Genomic DNA, 20165 nt, shown 5'->3' on the forward strand with positions numbered 1-20165 from the left:
TCTCCAGCCTTCAGTTTGACACCTGTCTCAACATCAGCAGAGTCCCTGTGACGTTGTGAAGCAGTAACAGATGAACCATCCTTTTCACAAACACGGCTGTGTCTTTGTGCTCTGAGGTCACGGTCGGCCTGCGGTGCCTCCACTGTGACACTATGAAAGTGTTCCAGTATTTTAAAACCTGTTTTCCATCTTTCAGAGGCTGATCAATGGGCTCAAGAAGATTGTAATTATGTTACTCTGCCGATGCAATGTTATCAAATGTGTCGACTGAATGTGCCGCCTATTCTCCCTAATTTCAAACCAAAAAACTCTTTCCACACTAAATGCAGAGGGGGCTTTAATTGAGAGCTGCCTTTGTGTGTCAAAATGTGCAGCAACACCAGGCTAGTTAAAGGCCTTATATGTGTATCGCGTATAAAAGTTGTTTAATTGAGGGACTAGAGAAAAGAAGAATAACATACTGTACTCACTGCTTAACTGTGTTTCTAGATCACGCTCATTTCAGATAAATTTACATGCAGTGTGAAGATACGAGCATAATAAAGATCACTAGCATTAGCATGCTAACACAACAATGCAGCACGAGTTGTTTTGGTTTCATGCTGGAGCTCAAGGGCGACATCTGCTGGATCAAAACATCACATATAAAGCCTTTAAAGAGACTGTGCTTTAAATTGGGATGGGCTTTTATTTGAAGTTTAACAGTTTATCATCTAATCTAATCACCTGTTCCTCATTAAAATACTTAAATATGTGACCTGTTTTACAAAGCAGCTTCAGGTGTTTTACCATCACCCTCCTGCCTTTGAGTAAACATGTCCACCTGCACAGATCACCTTTAGTCCGCGGTGAGTTCAGATCGCCAAAAACAATCCAGAAATCAGTTTCCAATTTTCCACGACTCATCTCACATTACGATCAGAACTGCCGCCGTCCAGGATGTAAACTCACTGACTGGAAAACAACAACATCCTGAAGCAGCCTCACGCTGACCGCTAACTACTCCCACCTGCCAGCCTTTATAAAAAAAAAAGAAAATAAACATTGGCACCTGAGTGGCTAACAGTGTAGTCATGCATGGTGCTGGTTACATTTGGCAGACCTGCATCCTCCTCGCCACCAAAGCAGGTGATGCACCCGGAGCGCGGAGCTCAGATAAACAGAATGTCTCAGAAGCTGCCTCATCATTGTGCAGCAGATGCACAAGAGCCAAAAGATATGCTGCAGGAGCAACATTTCTGCCAAATACAAATTGCAGGAATGATACTTTCCTGCTGCTTTCACAGAATACAAACTGCGATCTGACGCTGAACTCTGCTCAAGGCTTCGGCCTCGACTGCACGATCGCTTCATGTGTGTATGAGTGGACAGCTGTGTTGTGTGTGTCTGCAGGTATGTGTGGTTCATGCAGGAGCGGCTTGTTTAAATAGATTGGACTCTAAGTTTCAGCTAAACCTGGTAAAACATTACACATACCTCCATGAATGAACAAAACATCCGTCATCCATCTATTCCTGCTCATCACAAGAGGCAGGAGGCGTCATCGGGCAGCTCGCTGGACTGGTCACCAGGCAGACGCACACTCACACCCAGGCGCTATTTTTAGAGTCACCGGTTCACCTGACGAGCATGTTTTTGGACCGACTGCCAAATTTCCACATACCGCAGCCACTATAGTCGATGCTCCTGTTTCCACAGCAAGCGCCGCGTTCCATCTCCGGCACGTGCCAGCAGCGCCACGACCCTCTGCTCAGTTTCAAATGTGCTCCAAGTCTATTTTTGACGGCGCCCCGCTGCAAGCAAGCGGCACGCTGAACAGAATAGATCGAGCCGGACAGGAAGTCAGACAAGGAAATGCACAGAGCATCCGGTCGATTTCAAATTAAAACACAATCGTATATTCCATCACTTTACCAACATCACGTCAAAACAGGCACCGAATGAACAACCAATCAGAAGCCACCTCGGTACATAGAGAACAGGCAAAGTCCAAACATAAAGGAGCTCTGATTAAAAACAGGAACCTTCTCGCTCTGATGCAGCCTTACCCAGCAAACAAACAAATAAATCTTTATTGACTCATAAAGTAATTCCGCTCTCAGAAGAAATGACTGCAGCCGTGCTAATGTTGAGTTCAGTGATGTAAAAAGGGATTCAGCCGAACAACTCTTAAATCTAACAACTCCTGTTAGCTAGCTGCTACCTGTCGGCTAGCTGCTGCATGTTAGCTGTGCTCACTTTACTGGAACAATACAAAAATAAGGAAAAACACATTTTGGATCCAGATTTTTTTGATTTAAGTGTGCTTAGATTGATGTGTTATCTTTGAATAAATCTTCTTCATGTAAAATAATGAATAGTTACTTTGGTTGGGGGGTTTAGATGATGCTCAGTCTGGGATGTTTCGTACCTTACCTGCCCCTCCCTGCTCCCCCTGGGGTTGTTGTGTTTCTGTAGGTTTACTGAGAAGAACAGCCAATGAGCTGTCATGCTGCCATTTCAAAAAATGTCTTTGTGTGTCTCCTGATTGTTGTTTCGGCATTGATTTGAAATTTGACATTTCGAGTAAAGCTCCCTTCAGCGTTTAATCATATTTTCCTTTTTTTTCTCCCCTCTAAACAAAGCAATAAAGCCTTTGCCATGTCCTCTGCTACATCTCCTCATTTCCCCCGGCTTAATTGAATCGGTGTGCCCTGTGTGTGTTGCCTGTTTCATTTCCAAAACACAACAAACAAATCATTTACAAATGCTCTTTTTTTCCTAAAGCTAATTTGACAGTGCCAGCCTCCCTGTCTTTTATCCCCGCACAGAGACTTTTCTCCGGGAGTCTGCTGTTCATATTAGTCGACGTAAAGTCATCTGGACTATTTATTTTTTGCTCCGTCCCGCTCACACTTTCCCTCACATAGATTACAGCCTCCACAAGCTGCCTCCTGGCAATTAAATCTATCAGAGGGCCGCAGAGAGCGCTCTGTCACAACTGTTCCAATAATTGCAATTTAAATGAATATGGATTTAGAATCTCTGACAACACAGCCAGCCATTTTGAGACTGAACAAAAAGTTTGCTTCCTCATATCTCCTAGTTTGTTCTGGTGTTGAACAAGAGCGCCTCATTTATAATTCTCTCTCTCTCTCCTTTTTCTCCGTTTACAGACACATAGAGAACTGGACAGGATTGCAGACTCTCAGAGACGTCGATATGGAGCTCTACACTGGACTACAGAGACTGTAAGTGTTGCTGCTGTTATCTGGAGGGGAGACCAATGATAGACACTTCACTTTATTTCAGTCCCACTGTGCCGTAGATCTGGAAAAAGGAACAGTGGAAACCTGCGCTGCTGTTAATCCCTGTTTTCCATCAGGTTGCCCGTCTGCTCGCTGCAGAGAGGCTGATGATAGAAACACGAGTGTCTGCAGCCGGAGCATCACCGGCGCCGCGCTGGGATTTGATCCGATACTCGTCTGAAAGTGACACAAACCCCGGCTAATTCTCCGGGGGAAGGTGACAAGGTGTTGAGTCAGGGTGGAAAAGACGAGGGAGAGGCGGTTGTGTTTCTGATCCTAACACGAGCCGATGTTCAAACAAGCTTTTAATTTCTCGACAGTCACGCACTGCTTTGCTTAGCCACTGATCAAATAACACTAAAAAGCAGCGGGGAAAATTGAATTAAGGGTCCCTGCTGTGTCATGGGGATTTTTATTTATAAATTCCCATCTCTTCACTCCTTAAAGCAATGCTACGCTCCTTTTCCTGCTTTGCAACCCTGCGCTATGAGGCCACATCCTTTACATTCATCTCACCTCCCTCGCTCGCTCCCTCTCTCCCTCCCGACCTCCCCTTCCTCTCCCTTTATTTTCCTCTTCCTGCAGAGGACCAAAATTCTCCTATGCCTTCCACAGTCAGAGCCGGCCTCTCCCCCTGATCCCCTTGATCCCTCATCAGGGAGGCCAAGTGCAATATCTCTGCCGCTAAATTAGCATTTTTCTCATTACCACCTCCTCTCTCCTGCTGCCTTCGTCTGGGGACGCCGCGCTCCTCCCTGGCTGGAGCAGCGCGTTCCCTGGGAAAGCTGTTACCTCGTGTCATGTTGGCCGTGTTTGGCTGATAGCGGTGTGCCAGAAGAAGTCACTCCAGGATGCACATTAAATATTTCACCTCATCCCTGCTATGTTTGAGTCAAATGGAACGAGATGTAATTTGTTTCAGAATAAACACAGATCTATTAATAATGTTGTGTAACTGCACATCTCTCCACAGTTAGACACTGATTGCATTCATCAGCTGTCTCACTTTGTGAGCACTGAAATAGTTTATGTAACGTCGTTAATGTTGCTTCCTGCTCCTATTTTTGACGTCTAAATATGAAATACATCATCGAGGAGCGATGGGTGCCTTGTGCTCATCCGCGTCGCAGCTCGATCAGGAACAGACAGCTTTAAAGAGTGACGTAATCCAGTGCACGCCATGATTGTTCAGATAGACTAAATGTGTACAATAGTGTCTAGAAAAAAGGGAACAATGTGAGTAAGAGCAAACGATCAGCTTTGAGTCTGATTGGACACACAGGTGCTGACAGGAAGTGACCAGAGGCAAAGCACAACATTGAGGGCAGTTCTTGAGAGCTCTAATCAGTATAGAAACCATCTTATAAGTCGTCGTTATCAAACAAAAACCATCGTCATTACCATCATCATCATCAATAATATGGAGACCATCATCATTAAGTTAGTAGGTATTCATGAAAGAGCTGGGTCTTTAGCTTTTTCTTAAAGGTGCATAATATTATTATTCAGAGTAAATACCGAAACGACCACCTTGTTGGCACAAGCCGGGCTCTGGAGTAGACGCAGCTCCCCCAATATTTCAGCGTGGTGATCGGGCGCTACTACCCACCCGACGTTCCTGACTCCCAGCCTCCACCTCAGCGGCAAAGAAGTGAGGACAACATGAAGGCGAGGAGTACAGAGTGCATCTTATCCCCTCTCCCCCATCCCATTTTTCTTAACAAAGAGAAAGGTCTTGAACCTGTTCTTTTGTAAATCGTCCTGAGATTACATTTGTTACAAATTGGCACTTTACAAATGTAGATTGATTGATTGAAGAGCCTTAGTGTCCATAACAACAGGAACAAACCTGCCATCTCACAGAGTGTAGAGCAGTGAGGCTGTTTTCACAGAAATCAGATTTATCTTGTCGTCAACAAATCTCATGAAAACACCAACAGCAAAGCGTGCATTAGTCCATGTGGTAATACTTTCTGACATCCTCAGCTGCTCGCTGGTCCATGGAGGATATTTAAAAAGCAGGTCACAAATGTTTCATTTATATATTTAAGAAAGGCTAGATAAATTCCCCCCACACAACGAGGCGCTGTTTATTTCTCAAACTGGAGTAAATCTTGTTTTTTATTTGGGACTATTTTCAGCTGTGGAGTAATACATGTTTGCTATATTTACAGCTGAACGTGTGATTTTATTTTTAATGGTAGCACAGGAACAGAAACACAAAGTGCACGCCATGACTCACTTGTGTCTTCTCGGTCGTTAGAGAGTAATTGAAAGTATTTGGCACAGAGGATGAGATCTGCAGAATAATTAATTACCAGTTTTTGGTCTTTAATGGGAATTATTAACGATAAGAAAACAAGAACTAGAATGAAACTCCCAACAGTTTAGATTACATGTTTAACGTGTTTTTCATGATTTTAGTTTGAATATATTTTATTTGGCTGTTGCATTTATTAATGTCACGGCTGAATAGAGACAGGACAAGGTGAGAAGAGAGAGAGTCGAGCCAGCATGTCCGCTTATCGATGACCGCATTCCTCTGTATCGGCGGCGCCTGCTTTAACAGATTATCTGAACCTGCAGCCCTAGAACCAGTAAAGAAGAAAAGATATGCAGAGTGTCAGAGCCAAACAAGTGGTCTACAAGGCTGCCTACTTCATGTGTAGTCTGTACTGGTTTGACAAAAACGCAGTATGCGAGACCCACAGTACGGCAAAAATATCTGGATGTCGTTCTGATTCCCACAATGCAAAGCGCCGAATACTGAGATCAGAATGACGGACAGCAGCGTCCAATCGCTACAGAGGAAATAACCACGATCAGTGCAAACCACACAAAGATACCTCCAGTTCTCTTTATTGAATCTCTAAATTATGAAAATCTAAATGAATCTCTCAAGTGGACGCTGCACACTCATTCCAAGACCAGAAACCAGGAACTGGAAAATAACTACAGACTACTGTTGAACGTTGTATGGAGTATGCAGTACATACTGTGTTTGATAATAGTATGTAGAAGGTGGTTTCAAAAACAGTCTCAGTATAAAAAAAGTGCAGTTACTCGATTGTCCAGTTGAGTCAGGCCGCAAAACACAAAGATTCCCCATGAACACCGTGATTAAAACGTCCGTTTTGACAGCAGGAATAAAAGAAAAATCTTTCTATTGCACATTCGTAAGTACTTTAAAGGCGTTGAATAAAAAAAAGTAGCACCTGCTTTGATTGTTTTCAGGCAAAGAGTTAAGCCGAAATTTGCATAATAAGGGGCGTGGCTTTGTTGAGTGACAGGAAGGGCGTTCTAGCTGTTTATCAGGAGACTTAAGACCCGCCTTTTACTCTGTTTCTAGATTAAATTAAAGTTTGGTAGCGTCAGCATTTCCATTTTCCATTTTGTTGACTGCCATCTCTGGGCTTCATATCACCACTTTGGAAACCAGCAGGTGACGTCCATGTTTCATACAGTACATGGAGCCTACTCTCAGAATATTTGGGATAAGTAATGCGGTAGTAATTTCTTGTTTGGAAAACAGATGACAGATGTAAAAATAAATGTATTTCACAGAATGCAAGAACTGAAATTCCCTGAATGCCATTTTCTGGAAGGACTGTTTTTATTATTTCCTGCTGCGAGGATAATAACCAAAGCTCGACGGTCACACGTGCACATTGTTGTGCTAATTTCTTGGGGATTATATAAGAGTGAAACTGTTTTTAAGAACCCATTGTTATGTTCTAAAACACCCTCTAAAGGACCCTTAACGGGGTCCCAGAGCCACACTTTGGGAACCTTTTGCTCGATGGAAACAGCACAGAGTCAGACTTCACCGACTGCTCCGTCCAATCAGCTGTGGTGTGAGGCGGAAACTGAAGATGTCACTGACTTTTAAGAGACATCTGTGATTAGAGAATAAGAAGTCATTACCACTGGAGCCCAGAATAGAGGATCCCAAACTGGGGCGCTGGGATTTCCAGCCGTCCTGGAGAGGATTCCATGGGGTCCACGGTTAAATGAGGATTATTGGTTTAATTTCAGCGATTCTTTCACTTCTTACAAATTAACACAACGAGGGGGGGAATGTGTGAGGAGACACGTGCTATTCACAGGGTTTCACTCTCTTTGCAGCAAAGACACACAAGTTCACAAATCTTTCATCACATGCCGCTTCAAAGTGAATTTTCATTTCAGTGTCAGCTCCGCAGGGTGCAGCGCGTGTAGATTGAAGTGAAAGTAATTGAAACAGAAAATAAAGTGTGCAGATTTGTTACAGTGGACCAACGGAGGCAAAGATGTAACAGATGTCTATGAAAGCTCCAGCGTGACACCGACGCTGGGTGTTCTTTAGACTTATGCGCAATTTTATTCAAACGACAGAAAAACACTTTGCAGCTGGAAATGATAAAAAAAAATCTTTGAAATGAAAAATCTTTGACAAAGTAGAGAAAGAAACCCGTGTGAGGCTTCTAAACAGCAGACAAGTGAGCGAGTCAAAATGAGGAACGGAGCGGGACAAGGGGGATGAAATGTGTGTTAAACTGAAGAGGAAAAATGAAACCAAATCGGAACGCTTTCTCCACGGTTACATGATCACTACGCTGTGATTCTGTGTGCATGCGTTTGTATGTGCCCACGCTCTGAGGAAAAACACACGTCTTTGTTTAGATGGTTTCTTTACAGTGTGATCTGTTTTTATCATTTCAGAACTATCATGAATTGCAACCTGAGGGTGATCCAGGCTCGAGCGTTCGCTCAGAACCCACACCTACGCTACATGTGAGTAAATATTCTATCTTTGACAGCCATGTTTCCCGGCGCTCTTTACCAGATTTATTATGATGTGTGACGCCTGACAGCCCGTGGTGTATGGCTGCAGATGAGTTAGTGTTGAGCAGGAGGTGATGCAGCTGATAGAGAATGGCTCGGAGGAAAACTGTGCCATTACTGTCGCATACAGCCGCACATCTTAAATGAGACATCCATTATTTGCCTTGGATAATTGGATTCCTATCTTGCCGCGGCTCCTCTGTGCAACATGCCGAAGACGCACTTCCATTTAGTCTGAACTCACCAAAACGGACAATCTGTCCGGGCCGTCACAGAGCCGGGCACAGAGCAAGGTAATTCCTTTAACAAAGGCTGATGTGTCAGCCCGTATGACAGCCTGTTATTCCCCAATTTTCAGCGAGTAAACACGCTGAGGAACTCGCTCTCAGTCTGTTACCTGAACACTCTGCCATTTGCAATTTCCAGTTGTCAGCTAAGAGGCAGTTTGGTGTGGGTTTTTTTTTTCTCTCCTGTGGATTACAGCTGTTAGCCCTGAAGCTGTGCACCTTGAACTGTGTGTGTGTGTGTGTGTGTGTGTGTGTGTGTGTGGGTGTGTGTTTGTGTGTGTGTGTTCATAATATGGTTGAGAAAGTAAATCAATTCTTCGTCTTTATGTTGAGAATATTCTAGCCTGATTCATCTTGTTAAGAGCGGACTTTTGGGCATGTGAGTGTGTGAACACGTCTGGTGTGTGTGTGTGTGTTTTAAAAAGTTGGTTCTTCTTTTCTCTCTCTCTCTCTCGCTCTCTCTTTCGTTAGCTGATTGGTAGAGCTAATTGAGCTCATCAGGGTTTAATGAAAGTGACTCATTATTTTCTCTGCAGAAGGTAGATTCACTCCGAAAACAAATAAAGGACTGCGACCTTTTCAACTTTATCTCTTGAAAGGGCCAAAATGTTTCATAAGAGATAAGAAAAGATGAGTGTCGGGATGAGTGTCTGATTTAAGTCATGATCACTGTAAGCCCCGCCCCCCCTTACAGTCTAACAAGGCCCCTCTCTCTGTGACCTCTTTAGTGGAGATGGCTGGTTGCTAGGTGACACTGCGGATGATGATGTCAAAGAAGATTAATTATTCCGCCTAAGCTTAGCCCTCAGAAGAGCGACCTCATTGATGTCTGTGTCAGACAGGTCGGCTCAAAGCGAAGGCCATCAGACGCTCTGACGCTCGCTCCTTTTGTGAGGAGGGCGACAGCTCGTCTTTTTGTCACTCGCTCAGGCTAACGCAGACGCTTTAAAGTTATCCTTCATCCTACACGCTGTAAACCCGATGACTGTGATTAACCCCGGCTTCACCCTCCTTTCAATTAAGATTCATCTATGTGTTTAAACATGTGTCATTGTGTGTGTGCAGCATGAGTTACTGTATGTACCCAAACTCTGATCTTAGATCAGAAGACACAGTGGGAGACTTTGTGTTTCTCAGCATGATGATGACGTGTTGTTGTGTAAAGAGATCAGACGGTATCATCATGAGCTCGAGTGTAAAGAAAAGTAGCCTTCACACAGTGTGCATGTCTGTTGTTACATAAGCTGCAAGAATTAGCATGCCGGCTAGCTTTCTCACGGGGGTTACGTCAAAGGCCTGCAGGGTTTCATTTTTGTGAGGACTTTTATCTACTGTGAAGTATTTACTGTACGCAGTGTGTGCAGCTTGTCCCGTCTGCTATCACACTGTAGAGGCTAACGTAGCTTATTACTGCTCGACTGTGTTAGGGGAGTTACAGCAACTTTAGCCTCTAATCAGAGATAAAGGACGCTTACGTTTCTCGACTTAACATCAGCGCCTCAGTTGTTCTGGATCCAGTCGCCTGATTGTCTCTTGAGTCTCCACGTAGCCAAACTGAATGCACTTCACATGCATCATGTTTCATCAGTGAAGCTTGATCAGCACATCTGATCCTGACAGGTCACAGCGAGGTTAGGTCTAAGGTGCCTGCACAAAGTCGACAGACTACCATCTACAGCAGGGATGGGCAACTTTGGTCACAGCAAGGGCCACATTCATTTAATTCTCACTGCCAGGGGGCCAAATTGTAGAATACAAAAACGATTACAGTCGATTATGTCTCAAATTTAACTCAACATATACCAGTGATCAAATATAATTATGGACATTTTTCTGGTTTTCATGATTTCGTGGCAGATTTTGTTTTCTTCATGTTTCCAATTAATTTCTATGTAAAAATTGACCTGAGGGCCACGTTGAGGGTTGATGGGGGCCACATGTGGCCCCCGGGCCGCCAGTTGCCCACCCCTGATCTACAGTATGTCAGTGTTTCCTAACTTTTTTTTTCTGGTGACCCACTTATTTGGAGAACTCTTCCCTTTGGACAGCCAGCGAACTTCTGTGTCAAACAGTAAGTGTTTGTGTTTCGCTCCCATGTCAGCACATTTCTTGTTAAAAAAAAGCCGGTTGTTGAGTGGGCCTTCAATAAAGTTCACAACGCAGCGGGAAGGATGAATTTTTCAGCGATGGTGTGCGGTTGCCTCTCTGTGGCTACACGATATGAAACCATGTTCGATGCAAGCTGGGCTTTGTCATTTAATGTCACTTTTTTTTTGCAGAACATTCTGAAAACTCAATTGGCGACCCATAAAAAATCTCTGGCAACCCACCCGTGTGTCGGAACCCAGACTTTGGGAATGATTGATCTTTGTTACCTAAAGGCACGAGTATTACCTCATGTGTCAAACCCAACCCAAAATAAAACTCTTAAACGTAACAGTCTGGGAACGTTTGCAGCTTTGAGCGGTGTAAATAAAGCTTCTGTTGGGATTTTGAGGGACCAATATCTCGTTAATTCAGAAAAAACAGAGCAGAATTTTATTTTTCATAAAAACGTAACTCGTAATTCAGATATATTTATCTTGTTAATTCATGATAAAAAGATCAGATTCATATTTATTTAAATACGCCTCCAAATTTTCCTCCTCAAACATAAATAAATCCTGGGACATTCTGGCTCCAAACCATGATTTTTTTTTCCAACATACATTAAAAATATTGATCAGGAGACCATCTTTAGCCCACTAGTTGGGCGGCAGTGGCTCAGTCTGTAGGGACTTTGGGTAGGGGACCAGGGATCGCCGGTTCAAGTCCCAGTACAGGACCAAAGTATGGAGGTTGGTCTGGTGCCAGGTCACTTCCCGAGAACTGCGGAGGTGTTCCTGAGCAAGCTGCTCTGGCTCGCTCCCTGTGTAGCAGCCTCACTCTGACATCTTTAGCCCCGGTCTGCAGCACAGTATCATGTCGTCGTTAAGGGGTTTACAAAGATCCCTTAAAAGGCTTTCAGAGCAAAACATCTTTTAAACAGAACCACACAGCTTCTGTTTGCTTTGTTAGCCGGGTTTAAAAATCTGTTGACCCTGAAAGGACCAAAGACCTCTGATGTAACCATACAGTTATTAATGATATGAGGAAGGCTGACATCCAATCAGTGAGTAAGGGGGTAAGGGGGAGGGGGAGGGGGAGGGTCCTCAGTGAAAAGTCGATTACAATTGATCTGTACCATTTACTCTGTCAATTATTGATTCTGACCTCGAGCGTTTCAGACACAAGGAAGTGCTCCGACTCGATGTTATTGACACAATATTGTATACCAATGAAAGCTTTCACTTGAACGGCAATAAGACACCAGTATAATAAAGACAGTGCTGTGTGTGTGTGTGTGTGTGTGTCCCCCGCCCCCCCCCAGGGAGGTCAGCAAACAAACAAACAAACAAACAAACAGAAGTACAGCTCGGCTTATCATCTCTGCCAGGCTGCTTTTTCTAATTAAAACATCCGATGGTTCATTAGGTGAGAACTCAGATATATTTAAAATCCTTTTTTTCTTTCTTCTCATGGCAGCTCTCGTCCAAACATTAGAGCTGTCGTTATCAGGTGACCTCTTCTGGGTGGCGTTGTGTCTAACATAAAGATAATCACGGCATACTACAGCCTGCGATGGAGCTTTGTTGTGATTAGGTATGTTCAGCAGCCGGTCCTGCTGATGTGTCAGTGAGTAGAACACAGAGCGTTTAATTTGAACTGAAGAGTGACATGACTGTAAATATAAACCGTGTGAGGCTACATGAAGCCCCAGATCGGGATTAACTCTCCGCCATTAAATGTGTGTGACAAACACTCACCGCACAAATATTTGATCAACACTCAGAATAAATGAGCTCGCAAGACTCAAACAAGAAGTCAACAAAGTGTTATGTTTACCTTTAAACACTTAAAGGACCAATCAGTGAGATGTTTACTGAGGTAGATGATAAAGGTATCTTACTATCTGATCATTAAGGAAACATGTTGAAGTGCTGGCTTCTCTGACAACAATGCAGCAGCCAGTATGTCCTCCTTCTAACTTTAGATTCTGCTCCTGAATGCTCTGGATTTGTTTGGACCAGAGAAGGTAGGCGCTTTTAAGACACCCCCCACACGGCCGTTTTGGACGCCCCTCGGTTTGTCAGATATGAGAGCAGTTATCAGGTCAACAGGTGTTGCAGCGATGGAAGCGGGCAAGAGAAGTGGTTCAGATAGAAGTGATTGTACCCGACCTAAAAAGCCTCTGCATGTTTCTAATAAGCTCCACGAGCAGAAACGTGCTCAAACTAGGATCAATATTGGAGATGCTTTTTGAAAAATGGAGAGAGGTTAGAACACAGAAAGGTTTACAGACCCATGCAGAGCTGGATAAACACTGAAGCTTCAGAGTCCACCACATGGTGACCTGTGTGAGCATGGACTCTAGGGGGGGGAGACAGCTCTCTCTCTCTTTGAATTTGGACTGCAGTACTCATTTTAAACACTAGGGGTCAGAGTTACATATTTCTCCTTTAAGGTGACACCTTTGTGGTAAATGGTTTTCTATTAAAGTTAACCTATTCTGCTAATGCCCATTTTAACACTCACATAAAGTGTTATGATGGTGGATGTCCAAACTTAAAGTGGGCAGTTCATGAGGTAAACGTTTGTCGGAGTAATCCTATAATAAATCTGCAGAGGGCGCTAAACAGCTTGTTCTGAAAATCACGCGTTAGTTCCCTGTGAGAATTTACACACAAGATTTACACAAGACAGCTTCAAACCTCTGGCATCTGGAGGTTCAATGTTGTTTCCTGCCAACGTTTCTTTCATGAGAGGAGGGGAAAACAGATTAAACAGGTGTGCATGCTGTTGCCATGGTGATTTCTGACACTGTCTGTCAGTTTGAGCAGGTAAAATCAGGAAAACAAATTCCGGGGCCTGCTAATCAACTCATGGCTCTGCTCTCACTGTGTGAGTGTGTGCAGCCGTACGGCCAAAATATATCAAACATGTCAGAAAATTATCCAACCGGTCAGGAGCAGCTGATTGGTCGTCATGCCTCAGTGTACAATGGACGCCATCGTCATACGACTAATTAATCTGGTCTAAATCGGCCTAAAATGGTTAAAGGAATCGGCCCGGCTGGAGTCATGAAGGTGAAATGAAGCTGGTGATGTATCTGTATGTTTGTCTGAGCAGCGGCAGTGACTCTGCAGCAGTCTCAGCTATAACTGCGGCTGGAGAACCTGAAGAGCCCTGAACCTCTTAAGTACCATAAAGGGACGGCGAAGGAACATAACTAATATTTGCACAACCTTTGCAGAGAACGACCGACTTTGATTAAAGTCAACTTTTATTCTCTCTGCCTCCTACAAACCGTCTGTTCCTCTTTACAGGAATGATTGTTCATTGGGATAATTTACGATGTTTGACTGCTGACTTAATAATGTGACACTACTTTAAAATTATCTTTTCAAATATCTTCAGATTTTTAAGAGGAGCTTAACTCTAACCTGCTGACTGTGATCGTGCTGGAGATATAAAAGACAAAGATTTTATCCAAACATATTTGAGAAATCAACAATAGCATTTATCTTTAAAGGAGCAGTATGTAACCCTGACCCCTAGTGTTTAAAATGGGTACTGCAGTCCACATTCTAAACATTGTAGAGAGCTGTCCCCCCCCCCCCTCTCTAGAGTGGATGCTCACACAGGTCACCATGTGGTGGACACTGAAGCTTCAGTGTTTAGCCTGCTCTGCATCGCTCTGTAAACCTTCCTCTCACATGCATGCAGTGATTTCATTGTTATTTTAAAAAGGTCAAATATATAACTGGACGGCCCGCCTTAGTATCGTCTCCAGCAGTGGTTCTCATCTCATCTAACCTCACGACCCACCACCAACTCCTTTAGGAGAAATCGAGACCTAAATTTCTGATATCTTTCAACCAATGAGATTAGTTTAATGGAATGAAATTGTGAAGTTTGAACCTCAAACGGTACAAAACATGACAGAACAAAGAGACGGAACAAAACAAACATGTTTTGAAATGGTGCCTGAAAGGCGTTTTGACAGTAAAAACCAACGATATCGATACATTGGCTGATATTTTTCAGTGTTTGGTCTGTAGAAATAGATATAGATGTACACATTTATTGCGCTTATCCCTCAGATGCAGTTATCAAACACCTGTGGAAAAGATATGACACAAAGATGGTCACTCAACTGGAAAGTAACTGAGCATGTACGAGCGTCACAGCTCGACACTCTGGACAGTGATGAGGCTCGTTGTGATCCATACAGCGCCCTCTGCTGGTGACAGAGAACTGCTAGTGTAATACAATGAAACTCAAATGAAATGATATTTGTCTGATGAATAAATTGAGTAATATTGGCGCATAGCTGTGATAAAATTATCCAATTATCACCGGTAGTGCTAATATCGGCCGGAAGATTAATTGGTCTATTAATAATAATAATAATAATAATAATGATAATAATAATAATAAATTGCATCATGCTTTTCATTTCTTAAGCTAAATTGTTTTTAGGAAAGAAAGGGACAATTGTGGATTATGCTTCCTGCAGAACATTTTTTTTCGTCCATGTGGCTCTATGGTCGGGCAGCTTGAGATCCACTGGTCTGTGATTCGCTGCTGTGGAGATTTATTTTCCAGGAATTAATTGTGTTATCACAGAGAGGGTAATAGGACTGAACTCACTTGACGTGATTATTAAATTGTTATTGTTTATTGCACATTTCAGCCCACACACACACACGCTCGCACAGTCAGAGGTGTCCGAGAGGAGATGGTATGACCTCGCTGTGTTCGGTCAGGCGGGCGGAGGAGGCATGCCTTTTGGAGAAACGGTCGCACAGAGCAGGGATGTGCTCCACTTTTTAAAATGCACCGCTGAAGTCCAGGCTTCGGTTACAGTGAGGGGATTTACGGCTCTTTGAAGGGAGCCGGATCTTGCTTTCCTTTTAGAGATCCGTTCCTCGTCTTTTGAGTTGTTTTTTAAATATCTTGCCGTTCTGATCAAATACAGATGGTGGGGGGTCGGGCTCAGCAAAGAGGCCACACAGCAGAAACGAGGAAGAGGGGAGATAGGAAAAAAACGAGGATGAGATGACTCTGGCTCCTCTCTTGTATTTCTGAATTTTTGTATTTTTTTGCATTTTTGTATTTTTCAAAAATTCTGTATTTTTGAATTTCCCTTGGGATCAATAAAGTATCTATCTATCTATCTATCTATCTATCTATCTATCCATCCATCTATCTATCTATCTATCTATCTATCTATCTATCTATCTATCCATCCATCTATCTATCTATCTATCTATCTATCTATCTATCTATCTATCTATCCATCTATCTATCTATCTATCTATCTATCTATCTATCTATCTATCCATCCATCTATCTATCTATCTATCTATCTATCTATCTATCTATCTATCTATCCATCTATCTATCTATCTATCTATCTATCTATCTATCTTGTAATGTGTAGATATGAGCCTGTGTTTGTTTCCACTGTACATCATGAAATAATCAGATTTAACAAAAACTAAACCGAACAAAATAGTTTTATTCCTCTGATTCACTCCGGTTATTTGTCCTTACCACTACAGCTCCCTCTCTACATTTCCTCTGCAGCTCGCTCGACCACCTCACCCCGTCTCTCGCTCTCTCTCTCTCTACACGTGCAGGAGGGAGGGACGCTACAAAAAGTGTGTTTTCTGTCACTAACCTCCCCGACATCGCTGCTCTCATGACTGATTCTCTGTGTGAAGGGGAGTAAACGGGTGGATAGGGACACGAGAAAATCGGGCAGATCGAGAACGGTTCCCCCTTCGTTCTTCCTGAAGAGCTGTTCAGTAGAATCAGGTCGTTGGGAACGTCACAACACCATTTAGTGTACGGACAAATGTGACAAATACTCGTCTATTTGAACACAACCTGAGTCAGGTTAGCTGTTCCTCCGACCCTGAAGGAAACCGTTATTGGCCTGAATATCTCAGTGTGTGGTTTTTTTTAACGAGCCTTTTTGAAGATATAAAACCCAGTTCGAGTTTTCATGTTCCTCCCTGACTAGCTGCCGGTCCAAGATAAGGTTCCTCTCATCCTTGAAGCTTTTAGTCCCATTAAAGTAAAAATGTTAAAGACTCGCAGTCTATAAGTGACTTCTACCTCAAACGGCGTCTGCCTGTCAGGCTCTTCAAGTGGTCACAATGACTTCTTCTTCTTCTCCTTTTTTTTTTATCTTGCAGTTAGCATTGTAAAGCTTTTTTTCAGCTCCTCACCACGGCGCTCTGTGACAGCTGTAATTCTCCTCTGATTGACGGACGATCGCGCGTCTCTTTTCTCTTCTTTTCTGACTTAAAGATGTTCACAGTTTTTTTCCGTTTTTGTTGGCTTGTGTGGAATTTTATTTCTTGATTTGCAGAAACATTTGTTACACAAACCATCGCCAAATGGACTTGAGCTTGGTATATTTATTTTCTAGTCTTCTGACTACTCAAAGCGCTTTTTTTACACTGCAGGTCACACCTACACGTTCACACACTGATGGCAGAGAGAGACCATCAGAAGTAACTAATCCCATTCATACACATTCACACACTGCAGACGAAGCAGAGGGAGCAACTTGGGGTTAAGTGTCTTGCCCAAGGACACATCGGACATGTGGCTGCAGGAGATGGGGATCAAACCCTCGACCTTCCGGTTCAGAGACGACCAACCGAGCCACAGCCGCCCAAAATTGAAAAATTAAAAATGAAATCTAATGTCTGAATTATTATCGTTTACTCGACTGCTCTACTTCTACAGTCTAACAGAATGCTACATATTTGTTATTGCATGGAGTCGTGCATATTTCAACGAGGGAAACGTACAGTAGATAGTCGTATTCTGAAGCTTTTGAGCCGTGAAAGTAAGCAGCCACATCTGACGAGTTGGGGAGTGTAACGTGTTGAAAATGACAGCTGAAGACAGTCGCTGACTGCCGGCTCGGTTGTGACCTGTCAGTGTCATTTCAACAATCACTTCATGTCTGCGGCTCCCTTTGATCCCTCTGTGAGTCTGCAAGTGAAAAAAAAAAACAACACTGTTCATCTCTATCTTGTGCTGCGATGACATTCATCTCGCACACATTTATCCCCGCACACAAAAGCACCAGGTGGAAATGAAGCCCATCAACAAAAGGTGCCGCTACAAGGTCTCGGGCTTTCAAGTCATTTGTGCCACCGCTGGCTCCAGTTTTTGTGTTTGATGCTGCTGGCCGACCGGTGGCTCCGCGCGCTCTGCTTGTCCCCAGTCTGTGTCAAATTAAAGGTCAGCTCCTGGATGGTGAGGCAACTTTTTTCTCTTTATTCCAGTGCAGCCGAGGGAGAGAGTCCCAATAAATCTGGAGGGAGCGTTGTCACCGGGGAGTCGGAAAAGGTCATTCCCCCACAGGGAGGGAAGGAAGTGGAGACTCTCTCTCATTAAATCTTCCCGGCTACGTGTATTTTATTTTTTTAATTCCTAAATGTCACATTCATACTTGGGTCAGCTAGTCCGAGACCAACCTTAATTAGAACTCTGATTATTCACTGTTTACCGTATCGAGGCTTTTAAAAAAATCTCTCCTACATTCCTTCAACTTCCTCCTTCCCTTCCTCCTTCTCTTGCATCCTTTGAAGAGGAGCTTCTCCTCCTCCAGGTATAGCCGGAGACGACACCTTCAGTCTCTGCAGAGTTCAGCCCCCGACAGGAACATTAAAAATAGATCGGCAATCTTCAAGGTGCAAATGAACGCTAAGCTCACTCGCTCGGTGTCAAGCGTCTTACATTCACACTCACGCAGTTAACCGACTTTCTGACCCAGAAAAAAAGCGGGATGGTTTCTCAGTGCAGAGCTGGAGGTCATCGTAGCTAAAAACATATTTGCCACGGCTTGACTCGTCGACGCTTGAATGTAGATCTGCAGCCATGACGCTGCCCTGCCTGAGAAAGGTGAACTCTAAAGTGTGTATCGCAGGTTTTTCCTTTTACCCGGTCTCAAAGGGATGAAGACGTTTCAAACCGATCCGACAGACAATCCACTGACACCATTACCCTTCACTTAAGACCGTGTAGCAGACCCAGCTTTTAGAAAGGCAGACTGCAAGCTTTCTGGAGAGCTGCCATTTTGAAAGCAGGACGAGCTTTGTGATGACATTTGAGCGAGAGCGATGAGACAGATTTTCTCTTCCAGCTTGGTTAGAGATGCTCGGGTGTGCTGAGGAGCTTTTAGGGTGACAGACTGAAACCGTGTGAATAAGAAGCAGCATCCATGCTGAACTTATCTTCTCCAAGGAAAAATACAAATAATAACTTCCTCCTTTAAAAACAAACAGTGACAGCTTGAGAGACTTATTAACAAAGAGTGTACCTGCTCTTGAAGCCGGAGCTTTGTCAGTCTGTCACCGGGCATCGCTCACTGTTTACTTTTTGTTTACAATGTGTGACTGTAGATTTGAGCAGAGCCTCGTGAGGCCACTTTATAATCAAGAACTCCATTTGGGGTGCACGTGTAGGGATTTTAAATTAAGACACACCTAAGCCTAGTTTAAACATGTTTTTAAGATCTTATCACGCGTTAACGTCTCCTTAAAGAAGAAGAAAATAACAATTTCTTTCACACACATGCCAAAAACTCTTGAAAACTTCCTGAAGTTTTTTGGGTTGAGCTGCTGTGTGGTCGCAATCAGCCACATTTCCTGCCAGCCCCCCTTGGAAATATTCTAGAAAAATGAACCATAGGCGAGAGGGAGGAGGGGCTGATGTTTTTAGACTGCGACCGCCGCACAACCATAGACTGTGTTGTGCATCTGGTGTCTTTCCTGTTCTCCAACCTTTTGTTAAAACTGTGACTTAAAGGTACAATATGTAGATTCCTCCACCAGGGGGCTCTCAATCAAAACAATAACAAAAGATGACGTTGAGGCTGGCGGGGAATCATCGGAGTCCTCCCCCCGCCCACTCCGGTGAAAACAAACTCTGAGTTGACCGTAGTCATGACGACCGGGTGAAACAGACCAGAGGAAGAGAATCTGTTTACAGACGAGCTGATGTATCAGAGTATAATCTACATGATGTTTTTATCACAGCAGCTTTCAGGAGCAGCTCACCTGTCCTCATGCAGCGGTCTTTGATGTAACATCCGGTGTTTCCACGGCAACGATACACATGTTCTGTCGGTCATAGCAGCTAATCATGACGCGTCCAGTTTATAAAATTCCAGATTTCTCTGGCTTTGATAACTGTCTGGCTTTAATTGAACCTGAACCTGTAGCACAGATTGTCATCATCTGATTCATCCGCCAACTACATGTTGTTCTGGACCGCCTCCTGAGAACCCGCTCGCGTCCGTCAGGGATCACTTCCTGCTGTGAGGTGCATGTGTGAACAAAGTCAGGATGATTTCCAGGGTAGCCTCGCTTCATTTTTCCAGCACAAAAAGGAGGGAAAGAAGAAGTACAAGGTCATTATAAAAAACACACCCGCTACTGCGCTGGTGACAGACGTCTGCTAACCATCGACCCTGGAGGAAATATTTCCATCAGATTTTTAGATTTCTAACGACAGTGATGCATAATGCATCCGAATAACAGTTCAGCTGTGTTTGCAAAGCTGTAAAAGTGAACTCGCTAATGTGGGCTAGCTTAAATGTTTTGCTTCTGTGGGCGTCATAGCATGACTTTTGATTCTTTAAGAGATGCAGAGCGGC

The 20165-nt window shown here is 43.6% G+C and overlaps 1 protein-coding gene across 1 annotated transcript in view; it reads left to right on the forward strand.

Moving 5' to 3' along the window:
* The window catches only part of ntrk3b (neurotrophic tyrosine kinase, receptor, type 3b), a 251433-nt gene that overhangs the window by 45564 nt on the left and 185704 nt on the right, over positions 1 to 20165 (forward strand). The window contains exons 2-3 of the mRNA XM_061045439.1: positions 3156 to 3230; positions 7989 to 8060. Of these exons, the coding sequence (XP_060901422.1) occupies positions 3156 to 3230; positions 7989 to 8060 (147 nt within the window). The remainder of the gene's footprint in view (positions 1 to 3155; positions 3231 to 7988; positions 8061 to 20165) is intronic.

This window comes from Labrus mixtus, chromosome 1 (assembly GCF_963584025.1).
Source record: "Labrus mixtus chromosome 1, fLabMix1.1, whole genome shotgun sequence".
Taxonomy (NCBI): domain Eukaryota; kingdom Metazoa; phylum Chordata; class Actinopteri; order Labriformes; family Labridae; genus Labrus; species Labrus mixtus.